At 43.3% G+C, this 23,798-nt stretch overlaps 2 protein-coding genes across 4 annotated transcripts in view; one reads left to right on the top strand and one right to left on the bottom strand.

Moving 5' to 3' along the window:
- The first annotated feature begins 2,006 nt into the window (after positions 1-2,006).
- Positions 2,007-3,754, top strand: cplane2 (ciliogenesis and planar polarity effector 2). Of its 2 annotated transcripts, XM_041893113.1 has the most exons (6): positions 2,007-2,023; positions 2,151-2,374; positions 2,513-2,665; positions 2,810-2,934; positions 3,068-3,204; positions 3,302-3,754. In XM_041893113.1, exons 2-6 carry the CDS (start codon positions 2,263-2,265, stop codon positions 3,549-3,551), a joined length of 777 nt encoding a protein of 258 aa, XP_041749047.1. In that variant the 5' UTR covers positions 2,007-2,023; positions 2,151-2,262; the 3' UTR covers positions 3,552-3,754. The 2 variants fall into 2 exon arrangements, with proteins under 2 accessions (XP_041749047.1, XP_041749046.1); XM_041893112.1 differs by lacking the exon at positions 2,007-2,023 and having other exon boundaries at positions 2,030-2,374.
- A 6,487-nt stretch (positions 3,755-10,241) lies between these two features.
- The window catches only part of LOC121578396 (protein DDI1 homolog 2-like), a 28,058-nt gene continuing 14,501 nt past the window's right edge, over positions 10,242-23,798 (bottom strand). The window contains exons 7-10 of one of the 2 annotated variants that reach the window (XM_041892757.2): positions 16,347-16,450; positions 14,657-14,849; positions 13,080-13,130; positions 12,511-12,558 (exon numbers count right to left, since the gene is read on the bottom strand). In XM_041892757.2, coding sequence (XP_041748691.1) covers positions 13,120-13,130; positions 14,657-14,849; positions 16,347-16,450 — 308 coding nt within the window. In that variant the 3' untranslated portion in view covers positions 12,511-12,558; positions 13,080-13,119. Of the gene's footprint in view, positions 12,559-13,079; positions 13,131-14,656; positions 14,850-16,346; positions 16,451-23,798 lie in introns of both variants that reach the window. The other variant, XM_041892756.2, reaches the window with a different exon arrangement.

Genomic DNA, 23,798 nt, shown 5'->3' with positions numbered 1-23,798 from the left:
TCTTTCCCAAAAGCTCCCAACTTACAACCTATATACTTATTATGGACACAGTATGCTTACATTATTAGCTATCTTTGTTATTATTTGTTGTTATTCGCATCCTTCAACTCTATTCAATACCTCCCATCTATCTCTTAACACCATCCATATAGGATTTCTATTTGCCATATATATTTCAACCGTACTGTGATGTTTTACAAAAGTTCTGAACCTTTCTATTCTCATTGCTTCTACAGATTGTGAATTAAAAATAAACATTTTTGCTAAAAGTATTATTATGTTATTGATTGATTGACTATGACTTTTCAGATCACCCAGTAATGCTATCTGCAAGGTTAGCTCCAGGTAAATATTGCAATCCTTTAGCCATTCCTGGACCTGTGTCCAAAAACAAGCTACAAATGGACAGAACCAAAACAAATGATCTAATGATTCTGTCTCTTCACAGCAAAATCTGCAGAGCTGGGAAGATTGTATCCCCCATATAAATAACATTATATTGGTAGCAATAATTTAATATAATAATTTAAATTGAAAGATTCTAATTTTTGAATCCGGTGTCGTTTTGCGTGTCAGTTCATAAACACTATGCCATGGGATCGGTACTCAAAGATCTCTTCCCAACTATTTTGCAATCTATATGGGACGGCTGTCAATCCTTTGGTCCTTAAGTGAAACTGATATACTTTTTTATTTATCACAATATAGCCGAATGTTTGTTTATTATTTCATGTTACATCTGTGTCAGTTCCTCTAAGATAATTTCCAGAATAAACTAATCAAACACCAGCAGTGGAAGTCAATGCAATTGGAAGTTGATTACTTTAACTTTGAAAGTAACCGGAAGTTAAGTCTTTTTTTTATTTGCCGGAAGCTGATTGTCATCAGCGTCACGGCAGCAAGACGGTTTTCGGATATTGCCTTCAAAATAAACGTCCATGGTAAAACGCCATGTGTATGATACGAAATCAATATTTCTTGCAGCTTTGCATAGTTCATAACGTAAAAAATATATAACTACATGGGGAAAAATCTAAACTAAAGAGAATTACTACTTTATATCAGATCAAGAATATTATAAGGTGGAGCACATTGAGAAATGGTTGGAGCTTAAGTAAATGAATGTAAAGAACATAATAAATAGCCTAATGGTAAAAAATATAGGCTTGTTAATTTACTGGTGCTATTTTTCAAGGATGCATTTTTTAAATGTAATGTTTAAGAAAAGTCTTACTGTATTTTTGTTGTATTGCACAAACAACCTGCACTGTACAGGAAAAACGATTGATTGTGTGTCCATAAAACCAGAGTCCAGTCTACTCACTAGAGTCCCTAGAATACAAAACAGATGAACAAAAAGTAAGGTCATAGGAAGTGTTGCTGGACTTTTACTGTGGTCAAACAGCTTAAAATGGGGTGCCTGGACACTATATGGTTCAAATATAGCACTGCATCATAGGACACATTGTCATACCAAAATACATTTAATGTAAGCTACTAATAGCTTATTATCTTCCTTCTGGTGGACACTTAGGAAAATATACAACATACAATATGTTTATTCAAAAAGTCAAGAGAAATGCAAGTAAATTTGGTCAAAAAAAGCACACTTTATTCATAACTATGGAGTTGGTGGAGTAGAAAGTGTTGCTGGGTATTTAGACCAGTCCCCAATGAAATAACATCATATATAGATTCTACAGACCCTACTGAGTATTCCCAACCCCACTTTTACATCGGCACATATAATACTTGTTTCTCTATAAGCCATATGTGTTTCAAATACAGTGTTTTGCATTGGAGGCATTTGTTTGACTTTGAAAATGTTTTAAAACCAACATTTAATGCAAATGTCACATAAATATGAACAAATATGAATAACTGTTAATGTTTAGACAATAATGTTTTATATATTATGAATAAATATAAGTAAATTACACTTTTCTACTACAGTGGGGGAAATTCCATGACCCGGTAGTACTTTTTTTAATGTTGATGACGAGACGCTGGTCTGGTTGTCAAGGTAAGAACGCTTCCTTTCAGTCTCCGGTTCTCTGTTATCGTTGAAACATTTCAAATATCACAATTTAGTCGCGCAGCGCTACGGTAACATCAATAAGTGTCTAAATAGAATCCATGAACTTCAAAAGGTGCAGGTGGTCCGGTCGGGTACTCACGCAGGGACCTCGGTATCGATTCGTAGACGTACACAGAGCTGATGCTTTATAGCAGTCACGCCAGTGCGTAGTCGAACCACACAATATGGCACAAGTCCTCGATTCTGGGTCGGTTGTTGTAGCCGACTGGCACCGAAGTGCAGATAGCAAGGAGTTCTTCAGCAGGATTCTACACAAGAAAAGACGTAGAAACTTTGGTATGTTTCTTGACTTAGTATCTGCTAAATTGCCCTACTTGTATATCATACATAAATCATACTGTACACAGTTAGCCTTATATTGATTCATTAACTTTACATTTGAATACAAAAAAATATAAATATATATTTTTCCAGGTCTTCTGGAGGCTCCAGTGATGCCCCCAAATGTGGCTGTGGACACTGTTCACTATAAGATTTTCATAACAGGAAAGAGTGGGGTGGGGAAGACTGCTCTTGCTGCACGTCTAGCTGGATTGAATATTCCTAACATGCACTATGAAACTACAGGTAGGCCTAGTGCAGCTGTGAACATTTGGCATAATACAGGTAGGCCTAGTGCAGCTGTGAACATTTGGCATAATGCCTGCATATTATGGGTTAAATTAACATGTGTTACAGCACATTTCTCAAGTAACACACCTGTTCTTGTAGGTATTGAGACCACAGTGGTGTATTGGCCCGTGAAGTTGAGGGAGAGCGGTCGTGTTCTGTTTTTCCGCTTGCAGCTATGGGATTGTGGAGAGAACGCCTTACGCCGATTTGACCACTTGCTTCCGGTATGCTTGAAATATCACAAGCTTCACTTAGCACAGGAAAAAAGAATAATAGCATTAAAAGCTGCACAATGTTTTGGTGATTCATATTAACAAAAATGATTAAATTCCCTTTCCCTTTTCATGTGCGTCTCAGTCCTGTAAGGAACAGGTGGATGCCATCCTCTTCCTCTTCTCCTTTACTGACCGAGCCTCCTTCGATGATCTGTCCAATCAGATCGCCAGAGGGTCTGAACCTTGCGACAGAGTTGTGAAATTGGTTGTTGGCACCAAGTATCCTTACATCGTTCCCTGTGGGGGTGTAGTTGACCGTTTGTGACCGATTAATATCCACTACCCAGAATTCTTTGTTCTTGACAGCGATCCTCAGATTTGACCTGTTCATGCACACAGACGTGACGGAGAGAGAGGTGTCTCGGTTCCAGGAGGTCTGGGGGTTGCCTGTGTTCCGTATGGGGGGTGACGTCAGCAACGTCAGTAACCTGGGTGAGGTAGCTCCCCTACTGAACTGCCTGGCAGAGCACCTGTGGCACCAGGACTGTGTGGCTGCCAGGTCTACCATCCTCCCAGTCTCCACACAGTCAGAGGCTGCTACTGTGGTACATGTAGGAAATCAATAGGTTGAGACACCACTGCTGTGGGACACTCAACAGAGCTGTCCTGGATTACCTTCTCACATAGGACTGTGGAGAAACAGAAACTGCATCTGAGTTTTTTGGTTCTTTGAACAACATGTTTTTGTAGAAAACGAGTTCTGTCTGAATGAATATGATAGACTTAATTTATATTGAACTGAGGGCAGGAATAAAGTCTCAAAATATAACTACAGAAATATATGAGCGATTTCAGCAGAAAAAGGTCAACATGATTTTAAAAAAAGACACTATTTATCATGCATAAAATGTACGTACAAATTCAAAACCGCTATTTCCTAAACTCAATTGTGAGCTGGGTAACTGTGATGTGGCCAAGTCATCAATGTGCAAACAAGTGCTGTGGTGTGTGGTCCATCAAAATAACCAAAAGGAAAACCAATACAGTGGAACAGACTGAACATCAATTGAAACTGTGCTGCATCACCTTGTGCAATATCACAAGCTGAAACGTGTCAGTAAAACTGTAAACATTATTTTTCCAATGCAGTAACACTGACTGGCAACTAAAACACTGCTGCTCTTCCAGAAAAACATTAGATCATAATACATCAGACACGTGTCACAGGATCTTCTGTGTTCCCATTGACTTTGTGAGGACAGAGCTTTCATCCAGGCCTCTTTGTCTGACCTGTAAATATATACACATGGAGTCATTTTGTGAATAAGGTGTGAGGGGACAAAGGAATTTATAACAAAATTCTTACCTGGTAGTGGTATGTGGGGTGAGTATAAAGGCAGGGGCATGCCCAGTGTGGTTCTGGGAGAGGCGCAGTACGAAGGACTCTAGGGGCAGACCAAGGGCCTCTGTTTTCAGCTGCTCAGTGTGCACATACAGTTGAAGTCGGAAGTTTACATACACCTTATCCAAATACATTTACACTCAGTTTATAACAATTCCTGACATTTAATCCTAGTAAAAATTCCCTGTCTTAAGTCAGTTAGGATCACCACTTTATTTTAAGAATGTGTATTGTCAGAATAATAGTAGAGACAATGATTTATTTCAGCTTTTATTTCTTTCATCACATTCCCAGTGGGTCAGAAGTTTACATACACTCAATTAGTATTTGGTAGCATTGCCTTTTAAATTGTTTAACTTGGGTCAAACGTTTCGGGTAGCCTTCCACAAGCTTCCCACAATAAGTTGGGTGAATTTTGGCCCATTCCTCCTGACAGAGCTGGTGTTATTGAGTCAGGTTTGTAGGCCTCCTTGCTCGCACACGCTTTTTCAGTTCTGCCCACACATTTTCTATAGGATTGAGGTCAGGGCTTTGTGATGGCCACTCCAATACCTTAATAATACCTTGACTTTGTTGTCCTTAAGCCATTTTGCCACAACTTTGGAAGTATGCTTGTGGTCATTGTCCAGACAGAACGCGTCTCCTTCCTGAGCGGTATGACAGCTGCGTGGGCCCATGGTGTTTATACTTGCGTACTATTGTTTGTACAGATGAACGTGGTACCTTCAGGCGTTTGGAAATTGCTCCCAAGGATGAACCAGACTTGTGGAGGTCTACAATTATTTTTCTGAGGTCTTGGCTGATTTCTTTTGATTTTCCCATGATGTCAAGCAAAGAGGCACTGAGTTTGAAGGTAGGCCTTGAAATACATCCCTAGGTACACCTCCAATTGACTCAAATGATGTCAATTAGATAAAGTGAATTATAAGTTAAATAATCTGTCCATAAACAATTTTTGGAAAAATTACTTGTGTCATGCACAAAGTAGATGTCCTAACCGACTTGCCAAAACAATAGTTTGTTAACAAGACATTTGTGGAGTGGTTTAAAAACTAGTTTTAATGACTCCAACCTAAGTGCATGTAAACTTCCGACTTCAACTGTAGGTGGGGAACACCGCTTGGTTCCACCACACTGAAACACAGCTTCCTGATGGTTGGAGGAGACCGTAGTAACACATGACAAAGAGAAAGTGGTACTTTGTATTTAACAAGCATAGTGCTTGGATGTAGTGCTTGTAAATATTTTTCATAGATGTATGAGGATGTGGAAGCGTACTTTTTCAATGAGATAAGCAACAGGTCATTGTAAAGGTGCAGGTAAAAGTCCATGTAGGAAATCCTGGAACCCGGCACATAGCCCTCTGGAGTGAGCTGTTTTCAAGGGACCATCATGCACCAGAAACCGGCCACTTGTGATGAGAGGAATGGACTGAAAAGAGAAACACTGAGGTAAATGGTGAATCACAATGCTGGGGTTTGCCTTTGAGGAACCACTGCCACCTATAGGTTAAACAGGGAGAAGAAGCAGGCTGTCTTTTTAAAAAATCTATCTGCACTTATTAATTTTTCATAGTTGTGATCTTGGTAAACAGAAGGGATACAATTAGTAGCCAGTGTTGGGGAGTAGTGAACTACATATAGTTAAACTAGTCATTTAAGTACAGTTTGCAGTAGCTTGGTGGTAGTTTAACTAAATTCATATCTAGGTATTGTTTTCAGTAGTTAATTACATTTTTTTGCCATGTAGCAGTGTAGCTAACTACTGGAACTATACACAAGTTTCTTTAGCAAAAATAAAATATGGGTGAAGTAGGCAATAATTTCCTTTTCCGGCATCAGACCTGCCTAATTCTCACTTGAAACAGTTTGTGTGTTTTAAGCCAAATTACACATTCTGTTAACATCTGACTCCAGAGTGATCTGTTCTTGCAATTTGTAGTCTATGACATTTCAGATTTAGATATGATCATTTATCATTTAGTTTGGCTGTAGTGAACAACTTTTTCAAACTAACTTCAGTTAAGAAAACTATACTTTTCTAAAGGGTAGCATTAGTGTAGCTTAACTTCTTCCGGTGTGAAGTAATTTGTAGCTTGGTAAACTTTATTTTCAGAGTAGCTTCCACAACACTGGTAGTTGCACACACAATGTCAAACCTTGACATTGCCAAAATCCATGAGCTTGTCCAGGTACACCAGTTGCTCAATTTGCTAATCCCCCTCATCACACTCCGTCACTACCTGGTCTCCACAGAACATTGGAGGATAAAAAGAAGGTTGTAGGCTAACCATTCGACAATTGACCTCTACCTTGTGTACAGCTTCAATGACCTCTTTCAGACAAGGGATCTGAGTCTTGCTCAGTCAGCTTCAAGATTCTCTGCAATGACATCAGAAACTCCCTGCATTAACCTCAACATGAAGTCTGTTGCATGAAAATCCTCTATACCAAACCCCAACCAGTGGAGTCAGGGACTTGCACCACCCGATACTGCTACTCCTCCTCTGCTGCTGTAGACTCCTTTCTCCGAGGCCTGCTTACCTCCATGATGATCTTCAGACAAGACAGAGACATTACTGACAGCAGTAGAGTGACGAGGGCCTCCTGGTACATCATGTTGGTCACATATGGCACGTAGAGGGATCATAACATAGGGCAGTGATGGAGCAAGAATCTCTCCAACCTGAAAGATCACCACACTTCCCCCAGACGCAACTCCAGGCCCAGCAGAAACCTGCAGGTATCAGAGCAGTCACTCAGCCTAAAGCCCCATAACACACAAGTTGGTATAAAATGTCAAATACATGGAGACTATGGAGGATTTTAGTCCTGTCATTTTACCAAGACTGACATTCAACACAATGGCCCAATGAGAAACCTTGTGGGTCAAGTCAAGCTTGGTATCATGCCAGTCTGGTCTGTCCTGTAAAGTCTAGTCCATTGGCAGTCCTTACCCTTAATTTGTTTCCCTTCATACTGTGCAGTTTGGAGAATAGGATGTGATGCTTCATGCAATGGAGGGTCATTTTCAGTGACTTCGATGCAAAGAAATGATTCACAGCTACCCCCAGGCTTTTCAGGTAGGAGGCCTCAGTACCAGTCATCTCAAACATGGCCTTCAGAGCAAAAACAGTTGCTATTTTCATAGATTACGTCTATTTAGTTCTATTAACTCTATCCTGCAAGCCTCTATTCCACATGAGCTCGAATTGTGCCACTCTGCCCTTCTGTCACCCACAGCTTTTCAATATTCAAATAATAATGCATTCGATTCTTCCACCATCCCAACGATGGAGGATCACTTATAATATAATATATATAATAATAAGCCATTTAGCAGACGCTTTTATCCAAAGCGACTTACAGTCATGCGTGCATACATTTTTGTGTATGGGTGGTCCCGGGGATCGAACCCACTACCTTGGCGTTACAAGCGCCGTGCTCTACCAGTTGAGCTACAGAGGACCACTTGATTTCCAGTTTTTAAGCGAAAGTTTTTTCAAAATGATTGACGAGAAAAATATGGTCCAATCCATTGTGTATCTCACCTCACCCTCATACACTATCAGATAAAGTCTACAGGTGGTGCCGTCTGCCCTATTCATGACACTTCTGCCCATTCATAGTCAGGTTCCCCTCACCCTGCCATAAGGATAGAGCCGACATAAAAACAAGTCTGCTTACTTCACTAACTCATATGTTTGCATAATATGCAAAAGCAACTATGAGCAAAGAATAACAAATATAAAACAGATGAGCAAAACATGGCTTTAATTACAATCTTTAACACCATTCTTTAGAAATACCATAAACCACACAATCACACACATACAATACAAATAACCAGGTTTACTTTATTTGGGAGTTTAAATTGAGTACAAGATAAAACTAAATAATTCGACCTGCCACGATGTTGTTGGTATATGAATATGACCCAGATAATACAATTAAAAAACCAAAGTTGATAATGGATATATGAATAAATGAATGAGCAAATGATCTGACAGCTGGATAGGGTAGACTTTGACTGTGGGAGAGATTTCCAGTTGAGTAATTCTACATGTACAGTTGAAGTCGGAAGTTTACATACACGTAGGTTGGAGTCATTAAAACTCGTTTTTCAACCACTCCACAAATTTCTTGTTAACAAACTATAGTTTTGGCGAGTCGGTTAGGACATTTACTTTGTGCATGACACAAGTCATTTTTCCAACAATTGTTTACAGACAGATTATTTCTGTTATTCACTGTGTCACAATTCCAGTGGGTCAGAAGTTTACATACACTAAGTTGACTGTGCCTTTAAACAGCTTGGAAAATTCCAGAAAATGATGTCATGCTTTAGAAGCTTCTGATAGGCTAATTGACATCATTTGAGTCAATTGGAGGTGTACCTGTGGATGTATTTCAAGGCCTACCTTCACACGCAGTGCCTCTTTGCTTGGCATCATGGGAAAATCAAAAGAAATCAGCCAAGACCTCAGAAAAAAATTGTAGACCTCCACAAGCCTGGTTCATCATTGGGAGCAATTTCCAAATGCCTGAAGGTACCACGTTCATCTGTACAAACAATAGTATGCAAGTATAAACACCATGGGACCACGCGGCTGTCATACCGCTCAGGAAGGAGACGCGTTCTGTCTCCTAGAGATGAACATACTTTGGTGCGAAATGTGCAAATCAATCCCAGAACAGCAGCAAATGACCTTGTGAAGATGCTGGAGGAAAAATGTACAAAAGTATCTAAATCCACAGTAAAACGAGTCCTATATCAACATAACCTGAAAGGCCGATCAGCAAGGAAGAAGCCACTGCTGCAAAACCGCCATAAAAAAAGCCAGACTACGGTTTGCAACTGCAAATGGGGACAAAGATCGTACTTTTTGGAAAAATGTCCTCTGATCTGATTAAACAAAAATAGAACTGTTTGGCCATAATGACCATTGTTATGTTTGGAGGAAAAAGGGGGTCGCTTGCAAGCCGAAGAACACCATCCCAACCGTGAAGCACGGGGTGGCAGCATCATGCTGTGGGGGTTCTTTGCTGCAGGAGGGACTGGTGCACTTCACAAAATAGATGGCATCATGAGGAAGGACAATTATGTGGATATATTGAAGCAACATCTCAAGACATCAGTCAGGAAGTTAAAGCTTGGTCGCAAATGGGTATTCCAAATGGACACTGACCCCAAGCATACTTCCAAAGTTGTGGCAAAATGTCTTAAGGACAACAAAGTCAAGGTATTGGAGTGGCCATCACAAAGCCCTGACCTCAATCCTATAGAAAATGTGTGGTCAGAACTGAAAAAGCGTGTGCGAGCAAGGAGGCCTACAAACCTGACTCAGTAACACCAGCTGTCAGGAGGAATGGGCCAAAATTCACCCAACTTATTGTGGGAAGCTTGTGGAAGGCTACCTGAAACGTTTGACCCAAGTTAAACAATTTAAAGGCAATGCTACCAAATACTAATTGAGTGTATGTAAACTTCTGACCCACTGGGAATGTGATGAAAGAACTAAAATATTAAATAAATCACTCTACTATTATTCTGACATTTCACATTCTTAAAATAAAAGTGGTGATCCTAACTGACCTAAGACATAGCATTTCTACTAGGATTAAATGTCAGGAATTGTGAAAAACTCAGTTTAAATGTATTTGGCTAAGGTGTATGTAAACTTCAACTGTATGATAGATATCTGAAAGTGAACAGGAACTACCAAAACCCCTCTATAAATGACCATATCACATTTCCAAAGATGTTCCTATTACACATGCTGTTATAGTTGAAGACTTCCTTATCTTTTACCTGCACAATCTCACACTGACAATTTCCAGAAATACTAAATACTCTCATAACTCCTTGGTGATGTTGATGTTCCTCTATCAAAAAAGTAGTGTCGAAAGTAAAGGGTGGTGCTGCTTCATTTATTTTCTTGTGCAAGCTGTCTAAAAATGAAAACACCCAAGTTCCCCAAGATTGGCAATAATCACATGACTGAGAAAATGTCGTATTACAAAATGCTAACATCAGCAGAAAAAGACAAAGATCAGCAGTTAGCAATGCTTCTTAAATGCAGTAATTTCCACAGTGTAATATGTTTTTGACTGTCTGGTGGGTTTTATCAGCATAATCTGAGTTGAGTTAAAATCAAACATCAATTTAAAACAAATAAATTGTTTAGCAGAGCAATAATACTCCTCACAAATCTGACATTTTAACATACTATTTTAGGTTATATTCGGCCCTTTAAACAAATGCCATTCAACATACAAATGTAAACATTTACCAACATTTTCTCATTAATGGGGCAGTTCAATTGTGTTTAGAATAAAATATGTATATACAGGGTTAAACAAAGGGGGGGGGGGGGAAATGAAGGAAATCAATCTACTAAATCCCATCTATAAAATCCATGAAACAGGCACCAACTGCTGCATGCAAACACAACTCAGATCATATCGGCTCAATCTAGGAACAAATAAGTTGTTGTTGTATGGTCTGTGAGAAACCAAGAGACAAAAAGCATGAAACCGATGTTGACAAGAGGCTGGGACTCCCATATGATTGTAATGTTGTGAGTGTCTAGGTGGGCACAGTGATCTTGCGGGCCAGTAGTGCCAGCAGAGCCAGCTCCACACTACCCTGGGCCTGTTCCAGTGCCTCTGCAGCCTCCCTGGCAGAGAAGCCAGCTGCCTGGATCCTCTGGATGTGCTCAGCCGGAAACTGTTCAGTAACGGGATGTGGAGCAGAGAAGAGTGGGGCTGTAGAGGAGGAGGAGGAGGAGGGGTGGTGGTGGTTGCCCAGGGCCTGAGGAGGTGAAGTGCGGGGCGAAACGCCAGAGTTGTCCTCAGGTGAACCCACAGCCATGGACAGGGGGCTCTGCTGTGTTGGCTCAGGTTGGAGGCCGAGAGTGTCTGGGTTGTCAATAACAGAGGCTCTCCCGTCTGCCACACCCCTCCCCTGCTGCCCCTCAGGGGGCTCCCTGAACTCCAGGTCTGCTTGGAGTGAAGAGGGAGAGGGACCCTGGACCTCAGACACAGTCCCTCTGCTTTTACTGGCATCTAGCCCATACCTGTCAGCCCTCCTTTCCCCCCAGGAGCTGTCTGGACACTGTGGTTCTAGTTCTCCCTGTCCCTCTTCTGGTTCAGCCTCTGCCCCGTCCCTAGTCTCCAGGCTCTGCTCCTGGCCAGAGGTGCCTGGCAGGACACAGTCAGGAGGAGGCCCTCCGTCAGACACAGCAGCAGCATGGTTGGCTTTGGCATCGCATGGTTCTGCACCAGCTATAATGGCAGTAGAGGGGGATGGTTGTTTGGTGTTTTCAGGTATCAGGGTTTGGGGCTCTGCGGTGGGGTTGTGGTTGTTGTGCAGTCCGTCAGCATCCTGTCTGTGTGAGGGGGAGCAGCTGGCACTGCGGTCCTGGGGGGACAGGCCACAGCTGTTAGACACCAGCAGCTCATGGAGCTCCCGCAGAGCCTGGGCCAGAGACGGGATCTGGTCTGAGTTGGGACAGCGCTCCCCCTCTGGCTGGTCCCGCTCTGATTGCGCAGTGCTCTGGGAGGAGGCAGGGTGAGACTCCATCTCCGCAGATGTGGATCCAGAAAGACAGGGCTCCAGGGTGAGTGATGGGAGATTGGAGATGGGATGGTGGGAACCCCCTTCACCCTCTCCACTCTGCTGACTCGGGGTACTCAGACATGTCCGGGGATCTGTGGTGGTGACTGACATGTCCTCCTCCTGCTCCATGGGCTGAATTGAGAGGGGGGACAGGGAGCCATTCTCTGCCTTCTCAGAGCCATACCCCATCTCTGGAGGGATCTGACTGTCTGAACCTCCCAGGGTGGGAGTGCCAGTCACAGACTTGTCTGCAGGAGGGGCGCATGTGGACAGATCCTGAGCCGGGGGAGTGGGGATGGTGGGTAGGAGTGGCTGGGTGGGGTTGGTAGGGCTTGGGTCTGAGAGAGGAGACTGTTGGGCTGTAGGTGCTATGTTCTGGGCCTGGGATGAGGGCCCAGGGATGGGGAAACCCAGGAAACCAGGCTGGGTTTGGCTCTGGCTCTGCCCTGGTGTTGGGGCCCCGGCCTGGCGCATGTAGGCTGGAGCAGACTGAGAACGGTCCAGGGCAAGGCTCTGGGGGTGGCCGGTGGTAGAGGTGGAGGACAGGGGCATGTTGTTCAGGGGTCTGGGTGTTGGGAATAGTGGGGATTCCGGTGAGGTAGTTTGTCCACCTGCAGTGTGATGGTAGAGATCAGTTTTAGAATAAACAGTAGTTGAACAACAATTGAAACTTGCTACGGACCAAAACACTCTTGCACACAACATGCATAGTTTGTCCATGCCAGCTTCTGAAATGAAACATGAAATTGAAATGCAGAGACCTTAAAAGGGATAATTTGAGATTTTGGCTACTTCCCCAGAGTCAGACAAACTCGTGGATACCATTTTTATGTCATTGTGTCCAGTAGGAAGGAAGTTAGCATTAGCGCAATGACTGGAAGTCTACAGGGATTGCCAAAATCTCTAACTACCCCTTTTAATCAGTGATTGCATCCTATGCTTTTTAAAATAAGTTGAAAAACATGGTAAATACTATTGCCTATTTATTAAAGGATGTATTACTAATATCGTACCAATATTTATTATGTTTTTTCAATAAGCCCAAAATAAAATTTTGCAACAAAATCCCCAAATAAAGAAGAGAATATGGGTGATGGATTTAGCATTGATTCTCTCTGTAGGTTTGCAGTACCTGGTTGGTAAGGCCCTCTCCAGCTGTCTCCCCAAATGCATCAGTGCTGTCCTGCTCAGGGTTAGGCCACACACCACACATCATGCAAAGGGACGCAGAGAGTTAGCACTCGCACACAAAGCATGCACCACGCTGTCAGACTGTTCACATAGTGGTGAACAGTGTCAGCCAAGATAACTTTATTTGACCTATGACCCTAGAGGTCACAGAGTGATCACATGACCTGTCATCTAACCTCCTCCATGAGCTAAATTGGTCCGCAGAGGGATTTCATTGTCTTTTTTACTTAAAGAAGAACGGTTAAACCAAATACATTTACAGAACCAAACAAAGACTAACACCAACTAGACTAAATCCAACCACAGGTCAGATTTTGATTTCATACCTAGGTCTGATTTATAAAGCTTATTTTTCATTGGCTGAGGTGATTACATGCAGTGATCATGTATGTGACAGAATCAGGGGTTGGAACCGGTTCAGGGAACAGAACCGAAACAGATTTTTATTTCAAGGAACAGAAACGGAACCTGGAAGGAAAGTGATCCATACTGTCCCGGAACGGAACCGTTATTTTAAAAGCATGGGAACCGGTTAATAACGTTATTTTACATTCCAGAATTTTTTTTCTAGTCCCACAACAAAACGTAACAAAGCGCCTATGCAAGGCCATCACTCTGTCACTCAGAAACGTATCCAGCGTCTGCCTGCAAGCTGGAAATCTTTGCCTGTGTGTGTTTAGGCTACCTGCCCATCCGAAGCATAAGCTACTGTACTGACATTACAAGCTTGATTCAGAAGATAGGGAGAGAGATTTTTAATTAGCTAGAGAAGAATGGATTAACTTTTTCAATGCTAGTTAAGGATACTATAGGCCTAGTTATCACTTTTCACAATGAATTTATTACCTACAAAAAGGTAAGATATGTTTTTAATTCTGGTGTCGCTCTGCACACACAAGCTTGTTAGCTAGCTAGCTCAAGCTTGTTAGCTAGTTAGATCAAAGGACATTTAAAGTTCCTCCATAGAAGCCGCTCCTCTTAGGTATAATTCTGTGGGCCTAATTCAGATAATGAATGTCATAACAAGATGCCTTCAAGCCTCCTCCTCAGCCCTCTTGCTCGCTCCCCACCTGCAATATGTATGTTGCACCTTTCGCCATAAGCAACACTTGTCTGTCCATCACGCATGTAAACAACTAGCTTGCCTGCTCTATCCGCACTGATTGGTGAAGTAATTTAATGAGCCAAATGTAAAAAAACGGTTGATTTCACAGATTAAAAAAGGAACAGAAAGGAACCATATAAACCAGTACCTTTATTTTGCTGGTTGGAACACTGGAAAGTAACAAAAACAAAATGGTGGTTCTGTTCAGAATGAAACGATTTGAAAAAAAAAAGTGGGTTCCAACCCCTGCTGAGAATGCAGATGACTGTAGAAACAGGGTTCAGGGGTAACGAAGCTAAATGCAAATGTGCTTTCTGGCTCATGTCTCTGCTGCAGTAATGTCCACTACTTTAGAGTGTGCAGACAGAGAGCTGAGGAATCACTATAGCCCTCTCCCAGACCGCGTTCCTTACCACCCTCCTGTACAGATCTCTGAAGTGCCTCCGCCAGCTCTCGGTCTGCGATCTCGTCTGGCTGGGCATCCTCACGCCCCTCCGGCCCGTATGCCAGCCGGGCACACTCTGGCAGCTCTGCCTCAGGCAGGAAGCAGGTCTCAGTGCCCGTTGTCCCGATCAGCAACGTGTTCTTCTTCAGGTCAATTGAACACTGAGGTAGCAGGATATATAAACAGAACAGTAGTTTACACACAGGGATTAGTTTGGATGTCATTTACAGTGCATTCGGGAAGTATTCAGACCCCTTGATTTTTTTCCACATTTTGTTACGTTACAGCCTTATTCTAAAATTGATTAAATCGTATTTTTTCCTCAATCAAAAAATTAATAAATAAGCTGAAATATCACATTTACATAAGTATTCAGACCCTTTACTCAGTACTTTGTTAAAGCACCTTCGGCAGCGATTACAGCCTTGAGTCTTCTTGGGTATGACGCTACAAGCTTGGCACACCTGTATTTGGGGAGTTTCTCCCATTCTTCTCTGTAGATCCTCTCAAGCTCTGTCAGGTTGGATGGGGAGCGTCGCTGCACAGCTATTTCCAGGTATCTCCAGAGATGTTTGATCGGGTTCAAGTCTGGGCTCTGACTCGGCCACTCAAGGACATTCAGAGACTTGTCCCGAAGCCACTCCTGCGTTGTCTTGGCTGTGTGCTTAGGGTCATTGTCCTGTTGGAAGGTGAACTTCCGCCCCAGTCTGAGTGCGCTGGAGCAGGTTTTCATCAAGGATCTCTTTGCACTTTGGTCTGTTTATCTTTGCCTCGATCCTGACTAGTCTCCCAGTCCCTGCCGCTGAAAACCATCCTCACAGCATGATGCTGCCACCACCATGCTTCACCGTAGGGATGGTGCCAGGTTTCCTCCAGACGTGATGCTTGGCATTCAGGCCAAAGAGTTCAATCTTGGTTTCATCAGACCAGAGAATTTTGTTTCTCATGGTCTGAGAGTCCTTTAGGTGCCTTTTGTCAAACTCCAAGCGGGCTGTCATGTGCCTTTTACTGAGGAGTGGCTTCCGTCTGGCCTCTCATCCATAAAGGCCTGATTGGTGGAGTGCTGCAGAGATGGTTGTCCTTCTGGAAGGTTCTCCCATCTCCACAGAGGAACTCTGGAGCTCTGTCAGTGACCATCAGGTTCTTGGTCACCTCCCTGACCAAGGACCTTCTCCCCCGATTGCGTAGTTTGGCCTGGTGGCCAGCTCTAGGAAGAGTCTTGGTGGTTCCAAACTTCTTCCATTTAAGAATGATGGATGCCACTGTGTTCTTAGGGACCTTCAATGCTGCAGAAATGTTTTGGTACCCTTCCCCAGATCTGTGCCTCAACACAATCCTGTCTTGGAGCTCTACGGACAATTCCTTCGACCTCATGGCTTGGGTTTTGCTCTGACATGCACTGTCAACTGTGGGACCTTTATATAGACGGGTTTTATGCCTTTCCAAATCTTCCAAATAAATTAGCAATCATTTCTAAAAACCGGTTTTCGCTTTGTCATTCTGGGGTATTGTGTATAGATTGATGAGGATTTATTTGTATTTAATCAATTTTAAAATAAGGTTGTAACGTAACAAAATGTGGAAAAAGTCAAGGGGTGTGAATACTTTCCGAATGCACTGTATATGTGGTAGTGTTCATGGATTTGGAGGGATCTGACCTGATGTCTCTTGAGCATGTCCAGTCCAAGCAGCATGTCCATAGGTTGGTCCTCCAGGATAGAAAAGGAGCAAGGCAGGAAGTCCCCTTCTATCTGGACCTGAGCTGGGTAGGGAAACACACACACACCTCTCACCTTTAGCCATTATCAGATACAGATGCTACCATCAACATTTGCTTGAGGTTTGAATATATTTTCTTTCGACAGATTGGATAAAACAAGGAAAACATCTCAGGACCCACTTGACTTGTGTAGAGGAACACCATGTTCAGTTTTTTCCACTAGCGCAGGCTGTCGGCTATACAGTTGATTAGACTCATTTTCAGCCGGGTACTTTTTCCACTTAAATTAACTAGGCTACATATAAATTAGCTAGTCAGAAAAAGTCTGCCAAGCCCTCTCCCACTAGAATGAATGATATGCATCTTCTATCGATCTATTGATAGGACCGGTGCTTGTCAGTCACAAAGTGAGCGATGACAGGGAAACACTGCTGGTTTGACAGTCTGCTGTCTGTCCCGCCTCTCGGTACGTGGGTGTGCGTGTTGTGGTTGCAGTCAAATTTCTTTACACGGAGAGAGAGAGTATGAATTTGCACATCCCATATAATGTGGTAACGATGAGTCGAAATCCACTTAGCATATTGTTTTCAGGCACATTCATGTATTTTCTTTCGCGTGCAGGGACAACATTAATGATGGCCCGCTGGCCCAGGGCCAGTAAAAACCTGTGTTGGACCAGTGGATCTTGTCAGTCACTGGTCGAGGGCCAGTAAAAACATGTGTTGGACCAGTGGATCTTGTCAGTCACTGGTCCAGGGCCAGTAAAAACACGTGTTGGACCAGTGGATCTTGTCAGTCACTGGTCCAGGGCCAGTAAAAACACGTGTTGGACCTTTGGATCTTGTCAGTCACTGGTCCAATAGAACCAGTAACCTATCAGCGCATTTTTGCATTCCAGTTCAGCATTTACCTGCTCTGTCGCTGTCTACCATTGAAAACCATTGAAGACTACACGTGTAAATGTCATGCTATTTGTATTTGAGCAATACAATTGGCCGTTCATTCAAGCACCACCACACTCCCGCAAGTCAACTTCCGAGTACGCGAGCAGTACATGAGTTGATGCCTTCACACCGCACACGTGAGCTGTCCAGAGCAAAAAGAATCACCCATCAATCTACTAGCTGAGCTTATTCATTTTAGGGAAAGTGATTTACAAAAGTAAACCTTCAATAGTGAACATACAGTGAGGGAAAAAAGTATTTGATCCCCTGCTGAGTTTGTACGTTTGCCCACTGACAAAGACATGATCAGTCTATAATTTTGATGGTAGGTTTATTAGAACAGTGAGAGACAGAATAACAACCAAAAAAATCCAGAAAAACTCATGTCAAAAATTTTATAAATTGATTTGCATTTTAATGAGGGAAATAAGTATTTGACCCCTCTGCAAAACATGACTTAGTACTTGTTGGCAAAAACCTTGTTGGCAATCACAGAGGTCAGACGTTTCTTGTAGTTGGCCACCAGGTTTGCACACATCTCAGGAGGGATTTTGTCCCACTCCTCTTTGCAGATCTTCTCCAAGTCATTAAGGTTTCGAGACTGACGTTTGGCAACTTGAACATTCAGCTCCCTCCACAGATTTTCTATGGGATTAAGGTCTGGAGACTGGCTAAACCACTCCAGGACCTTAATGTGCTTCTTCTTGAGCCACTCCTTTGTTGCTTTGGCCGTGGGTTTTGGGTCATTGTCATGCTGGAATACCCATCCACGACCCATTTTCAATGCCCTGGCTGAGGGAAGGAGGTTCTCACCCAAGATTTGACGGTACATGGCCCCGTCCATCGTCCCTTTGATGGGGTGAAGTTGTCCTGTCCCCTTAGCAGAAAAACACCCCCAAAGCATAATGTTTCCACCTCCATGTTTGACGGTGGGGATGGTGTTCTTGGGGTCATAGGCAGCATTCCTCCTCCTCCAAACACGGCGAGTTGAGTTGATGGCAAAGAGCTCGATTTTGGTCTCATCTGACCATAACACTTTCACCCAGTTCTCCTCTGAATCATTCAGATGTTCATTGGCAAACTCCAGACGGGCCTGTATATGTGCTTTCTTGAGCACAGGGACCTTGCGGGCGCTGCAGGATTTCAGTCCTTCACGGCGTAGTGTATTGCCAATTGTTTTCTTGGTGACTATGGTCCCAGCTGCCTTGAGATCATTGACAAGATCCTCCCGTGTAGTTCTGGGCTGATTCCTCACCGTTCTCATGATCATTGCAACTCCGAGGTGAGATCTTGCATGGAGCCCCAGGCCAAAGGATATTGACAGTTCTTTTGTGTTTCTTCCATTTGCGAATAATCGCACCAACTGTTGTCACCTTCTCACCAAGCTGCTTGGCAATGGTCTTGTAGTCCATTCCAGCCTTGTGTAGGTCTACAATCTTGTCCCTGACATCCTTGGAGAGCTCTTTGGTCTTGGCCATGGTGGAGAGTTTGGAATCTGATTGATTGATTGCTTCTGTGGACAGGTGTCTTTTATACAGGTAACAAGCTGAGATTAGGAGCACTCCCTTTAAGAGTGTGCTCCTAATCTCAGCTCGTTACCTGTATAAAAGACACCTGGGAGCCAGAAATATTTCTGATTGAGAGGGGGTCAAATACTTATTTCCCTCATTAAAATGCAAATCAATTTATAACATTTTTGACATGCATTTTTCTGGATTTTGTTGTTATTCTGTCTCTCACTGTTCAAATAAACCTACCATTAAAATTATAGACTGATAATTTCTTTGTGAGTGGGCAAACGTACAAAATCAGCAGGGGATCAAATACTTTTTCCCCCTCACTGTATTAGCAAATTGCTGGCTACTGTTGCAAAAAGAAAGCTACAAAAAGACACCTAGCATTCATCTTGGCTAGCCTACTGTAGCCATGTCGATCTCTCTTTTGGAACGTTTTTCTTTAAGGGACAGCATCCTATTTTCACATCTTCTCAAAATAACATACTATAGAAACAAAAACGAATGCAATTAATACAATGCAATTCTAATGAATAATGACATGCATTGCTAAATTATATTAGCTTTTTAATACAATAATAACCAAATGTAGACAATCAATAGCTGGATATAGAGAGAAAGCATGCCAATCGATAGGCCCTGCATGACCCTAATGCATTTAAGAACTACTCCATGTACGGGCCAGTATAAATTCTGTTCGGCCCAGTAGATTTTTGGCCAGTGAGATTTTTTTAAATGTTGGACCCTGGCGTGTTTCATATGCAGCCAATTGTGGTGGAGCATAGGCTATTTACTGTGCTTTAATTGACGAACAGAAAGCTTGACTAGTTTATAGAAGGTGTCGAACTGACTGATCTCATATATCCTTGCAATTCATAAACCATACAACGTAGTTATATGTCCATGGTATCACATCGTGACAAGTTACTTAAAGATCTTGTTTGTATCAGGACTTGCCAGACAGTGCCTATAAAGGGATATTTTGGGATTTTGGCAATGAAGCCCTTTATCTACTTCCCCAGAGTCAGATGAACTCACAGATACCATTTTTATGTCTCTGCCTCCAGTATGAAGGAAGTTAGCTGTAATTTTGCGAGCCAATGCTAACTAGTGTTAGCACAATGACTGGATGTCTATGGTATCTACTAGCATGCTAGCAGTTACCATAGACTTCGTCATTGTGCTAATGCTAGTTATTGCCAAAATCATGAAGTATCCCTTTAAAGTGAGTGACTCATCAGTAGCCAACCGAATCTCATCTGTAAGAGAGCCATTCATTTGTCTCCCTAATTTGCATACTGGTAATTATCTGCAGATAAATTATTAAAATATTTGATGAAGATGGGGAATAAAAGATAAAAGAAAACATATTGAAGTGTTTTAAAAGCTAATGATACTTACAGTGCCATGAAAAAGTATTTGCCCTCTTTCTGATTTTCTTTATTTTTGCATATTTTTGATACTTAATGTTATCAAATCTTCAACCATAACCTAATATTAGATAAAGGGAACCTGAGTTTACAAATAACAAAAAATTGATACTTATTTAATTATGCAACACCCAATTCCCCTGTGTGAAAAAGTAATTGCCCCCTTACACTCAATATGCAAGCACCAGTTAGCCTCGAGCTAGCCTAGAGCCAGGCCCATATCCCGGCTATCTACCTCTCGGTCTACCGGACGGGAGTAGCCAGCTAACTAGCTACTTGCTATCAGCTACCGTTAGCGGTTTTTCACCATTGTCTGTGGCCTGCACCATCTACCAGCCAGCTCTAGCCTGGACTATTATTCGGCCAGTCTGCACTGTCTGCACAGCGCGTTATCGACCCAGAACATATCAGTTTTTCTGCCGGAATCACTGAATCACTGGACCTTTAACTCCGGATTCATTGCTACCAACTAGCTGCAACAAAATGGACGTTGTGGTTTGGCTAATCATCCTGAGCTAGGCCCATCTCCCGGCTATCTACCTCTCTGTCAACCGGACGGGACCACCTAGTGTTGACACGGAGCCCCGCCGATCCAACACGACTGGTCTGCCGACGAAATCGTCTGATGTGGTTACAACAGGCTTCCCGTTACGACGTCGACCACGAAGATTCCATCTGCTAGCCCCGGCCCGCTAGCACACGCTAGCCGTGGCCTCTTGCTCGCTAGTGCTTTAGCAGCCCCCGAACTACCTCCGAACTATCCTATTGCTGTTCACCGGACCTTATGATAACTCAGCTATACAGCTGATGCCTGCTGGACTGTTCCTTTTTATGGTACCGCATCCTGTTTATGTTTAGCCTCAGCCCAAACTGTGTCGTCATTACCAGCTGTTGTCTTAGCTCTCTCAAATTACACCTGTGATTGCTTTATGCCTCTCTCCCATGTCAATATGGTTAGCTTATTGTTGTTTCGGTTATTTCTAATTGTACTATTTCACTGTAGATCCCCCAGCCCAGCTAAACCTGCCTTAGATAGCTCCTTTGTCCCACCCCCCATACACGCGGAGACCGACTCAATTGGTGCCTCCAGTGATGCCATCTCTTTCATTGTTACCCAACGCTTAGGTTTACCTCCACTTTACTCATATCCTTCCATATCCTTGTCTGTACATAATGCCCTGAATCTTTTCTACAACGCCCGGAAATCTGCCCCCTTTATTCTATGTACCCAACGCACTAGAAGACCAGTTCTTAAAGCCTTTAACCGTATCCTTATTCTAGTCCTCCTCTGTTCCTCTGGTGATGTAGAGGCTAACCCAGGCCCTGCAGCCCTCAGTATCACTCCTACTCCCCAGGCGCTATCATTTGTTGACTTCTGTAATCGCAAAAGCCTTGGTTTCTTGCATGTAAATATCAGAAGTCTACTTCCTAAGTTTGAGTTATTCACTGCGTTAGCACACTCCGCCAACCCTGATGTTCTAGCAGTGTCTGAATCCTGGCTTAGGAAGGCCACCAAAAATTCTGAAATTTCCATCCCCAACTATAACATTTTCCGTCTAGATAGAACTGCCAAAGGGGGTGGAGTTGCAATCTACTGTAGAGATAGCCTGCAGAGCTCTATCATACTATCCAGGTCTGTGCCCAAACAGTTTGAGCTTCTACTTCTAAAAAACTTTCCAGAAATAAGTCTCTCACTGTTGCCGCTTGCTACAGACCCCCCTCAGCCCCCAGCTGTACCCTGGACACCATATGTGAATTGATTGCCCCCCATTTATCCTCAGAGTTCGTACTGCTTGGTGACCTAAATTGGGATATGCTTAACACCCCGGCCATCCTACAATCCAAACTAGATGCCCTCAATCTAACACAAATTATCAACGAACCTACCAGGTACAACCCTAAATCCGTAAACATGGGTACCCTCATAGATATCATCCTGACTAACTTACCCTCTAAATACACCTCCGCTGTCTTCAACCAGGATCTCAGCGATCACTGCCTTATTGCCTGCGTCCGTAACGGGTCCGCGGTCAAATGACCACCCCTCATCACTGTCAAACGCTCCCTAAAACACTTTAGCGAGCAGGCCTTCCTAATTGACCTGGCCCAGGTATCCTGGATGGATATAGATCTCATTCCGTCAGTAGAGGATGCCTGGTTGTTCTTTAAAAAGTAATGTGCATCCTGTAGCACTAACTCCAAAAAGTTTTGGGACACTGTAGTTTTGGGACACTGTGTGGTCCTCTGTAGCTCAGCTGGTAGAGCACGGCGCTTGTAACGCCAAGGTAGTGGGTTCGATCCCCGGGACCACCCATACACAAAAAATTAATGTATGCACGCATGACTGTAAGTCGCTTTGGATAAAAGCGTCTGCTAAATGGCATATTATTAATATTAACACTGTAAAGTCCATGGAGAATAAGAGCACTTCCTCCCAGCTGCCCACTGCACTGAGGCTAGGAAAAACTATCACCACCGATAAATCTACAATAATCGAGAATTTCAACAAGCATTTTGCTACGGCTGGCCATGCTTTCCACCTGGCTACCACTACCCCGGCCACCAACTCTGCACCCTCCGATGCAACTTGCCCATGCCCCCCCCCCCGCTTCTCCTTCACACAAATTCAGACAGCTGATGTTCTGAAAGAGCTGCAAAATCTGGACCCCTACATATCAGCTGGGCTAGACAATCTGGACCATTTATTTCTAAAACTAGCTGCCGAAATTGTCGCAACCCCTATTACTAGCCTGTTCAACCTCTCTTTCGTAACGTCTGAGATCCCCAGAGATTGGAAAGCTGCCGCGGTCATCCCCCTCTTCAAAGGGGGTGACACTCTAGATCCAAACTGTTACAGACCTATATCCATCCTGCCCTGCCTTTCGAAAGTATTTGAAAGCCAAGTTAAACAGATCACCGACCATTTCGAATCCCACCGTACCTTCTCCGCTATGCAATCCGGTTTCCGAGCTGGTCATGGGTGCACTTCAGCCACGCTCAAGGTCCTAAACGATATTATAACCGCGATCGATAATAGTCAGTACTGTGCAGCCGTCTTCATCGACCTGGCCAAGGCTTTCGACTCTGTCAACCACTGCATTCTTATTGGCAGACTAAATAGCCTTGGTTTCTCAAATGACTGCCTCGCCTGGTTCACCAACTACTTCTCAGATAGAGTTCAATGTGTCAAATCGGAGGGCCTGTTGTCTGGACCTATGGCAGTTTCTATGGGGGTGCCACAGGGTTCAATTCTTGGGCCGACTCTTTTCTCCGTGTATATCAATGATGTCGCTCTTGCTGCTGGTGACTCTCAGATCCACCTCTACGCAGACGACACCATTTTGTATACATCTGTCCCTTCATTGGACACTGTGTTAACAAACCTCCAAACGAGCTTCATTGCCATACAACACTCCTTCAGTAGCCTCCAACTGCTCTTAAACACTAGTAAAACTAAATGCATGCTCTTCAATCGAACGCTGCTGGCACCCGCCCACCTGAC

This window comes from Coregonus clupeaformis, chromosome 12 (genome assembly GCF_020615455.1).
Source record: "Coregonus clupeaformis isolate EN_2021a chromosome 12, ASM2061545v1, whole genome shotgun sequence".
Classification (NCBI taxonomy): Eukaryota; Metazoa; Chordata; class Actinopteri; order Salmoniformes; family Salmonidae; genus Coregonus; species Coregonus clupeaformis.
This window is presented reverse-complemented; position numbering and strand designations above follow the sequence as displayed.

Bases quoted from the DNA above. Each gene is read 5' to 3' on its own strand.
- cplane2 (XM_041893113.1), top strand. From the start codon at position 2,263: ATGGCACAAGTCCTCGATTCTGGGTCGGTTGTTGTAGCCGACTGGCAC. The intron at 2,375-2,512 runs GTATGTTTCTTG...ATATTTTTCCAG, and splicing joins GAAAAGACGTAGAAACTTTG to GTCTTCTGGAGGCTCCAGTG. The intron at 3,205-3,301 runs GTATCCTTACAT...AGCGATCCTCAG, and splicing joins AAATTGGTTGTTGGCACCAA to ATTTGACCTGTTCATGCACA.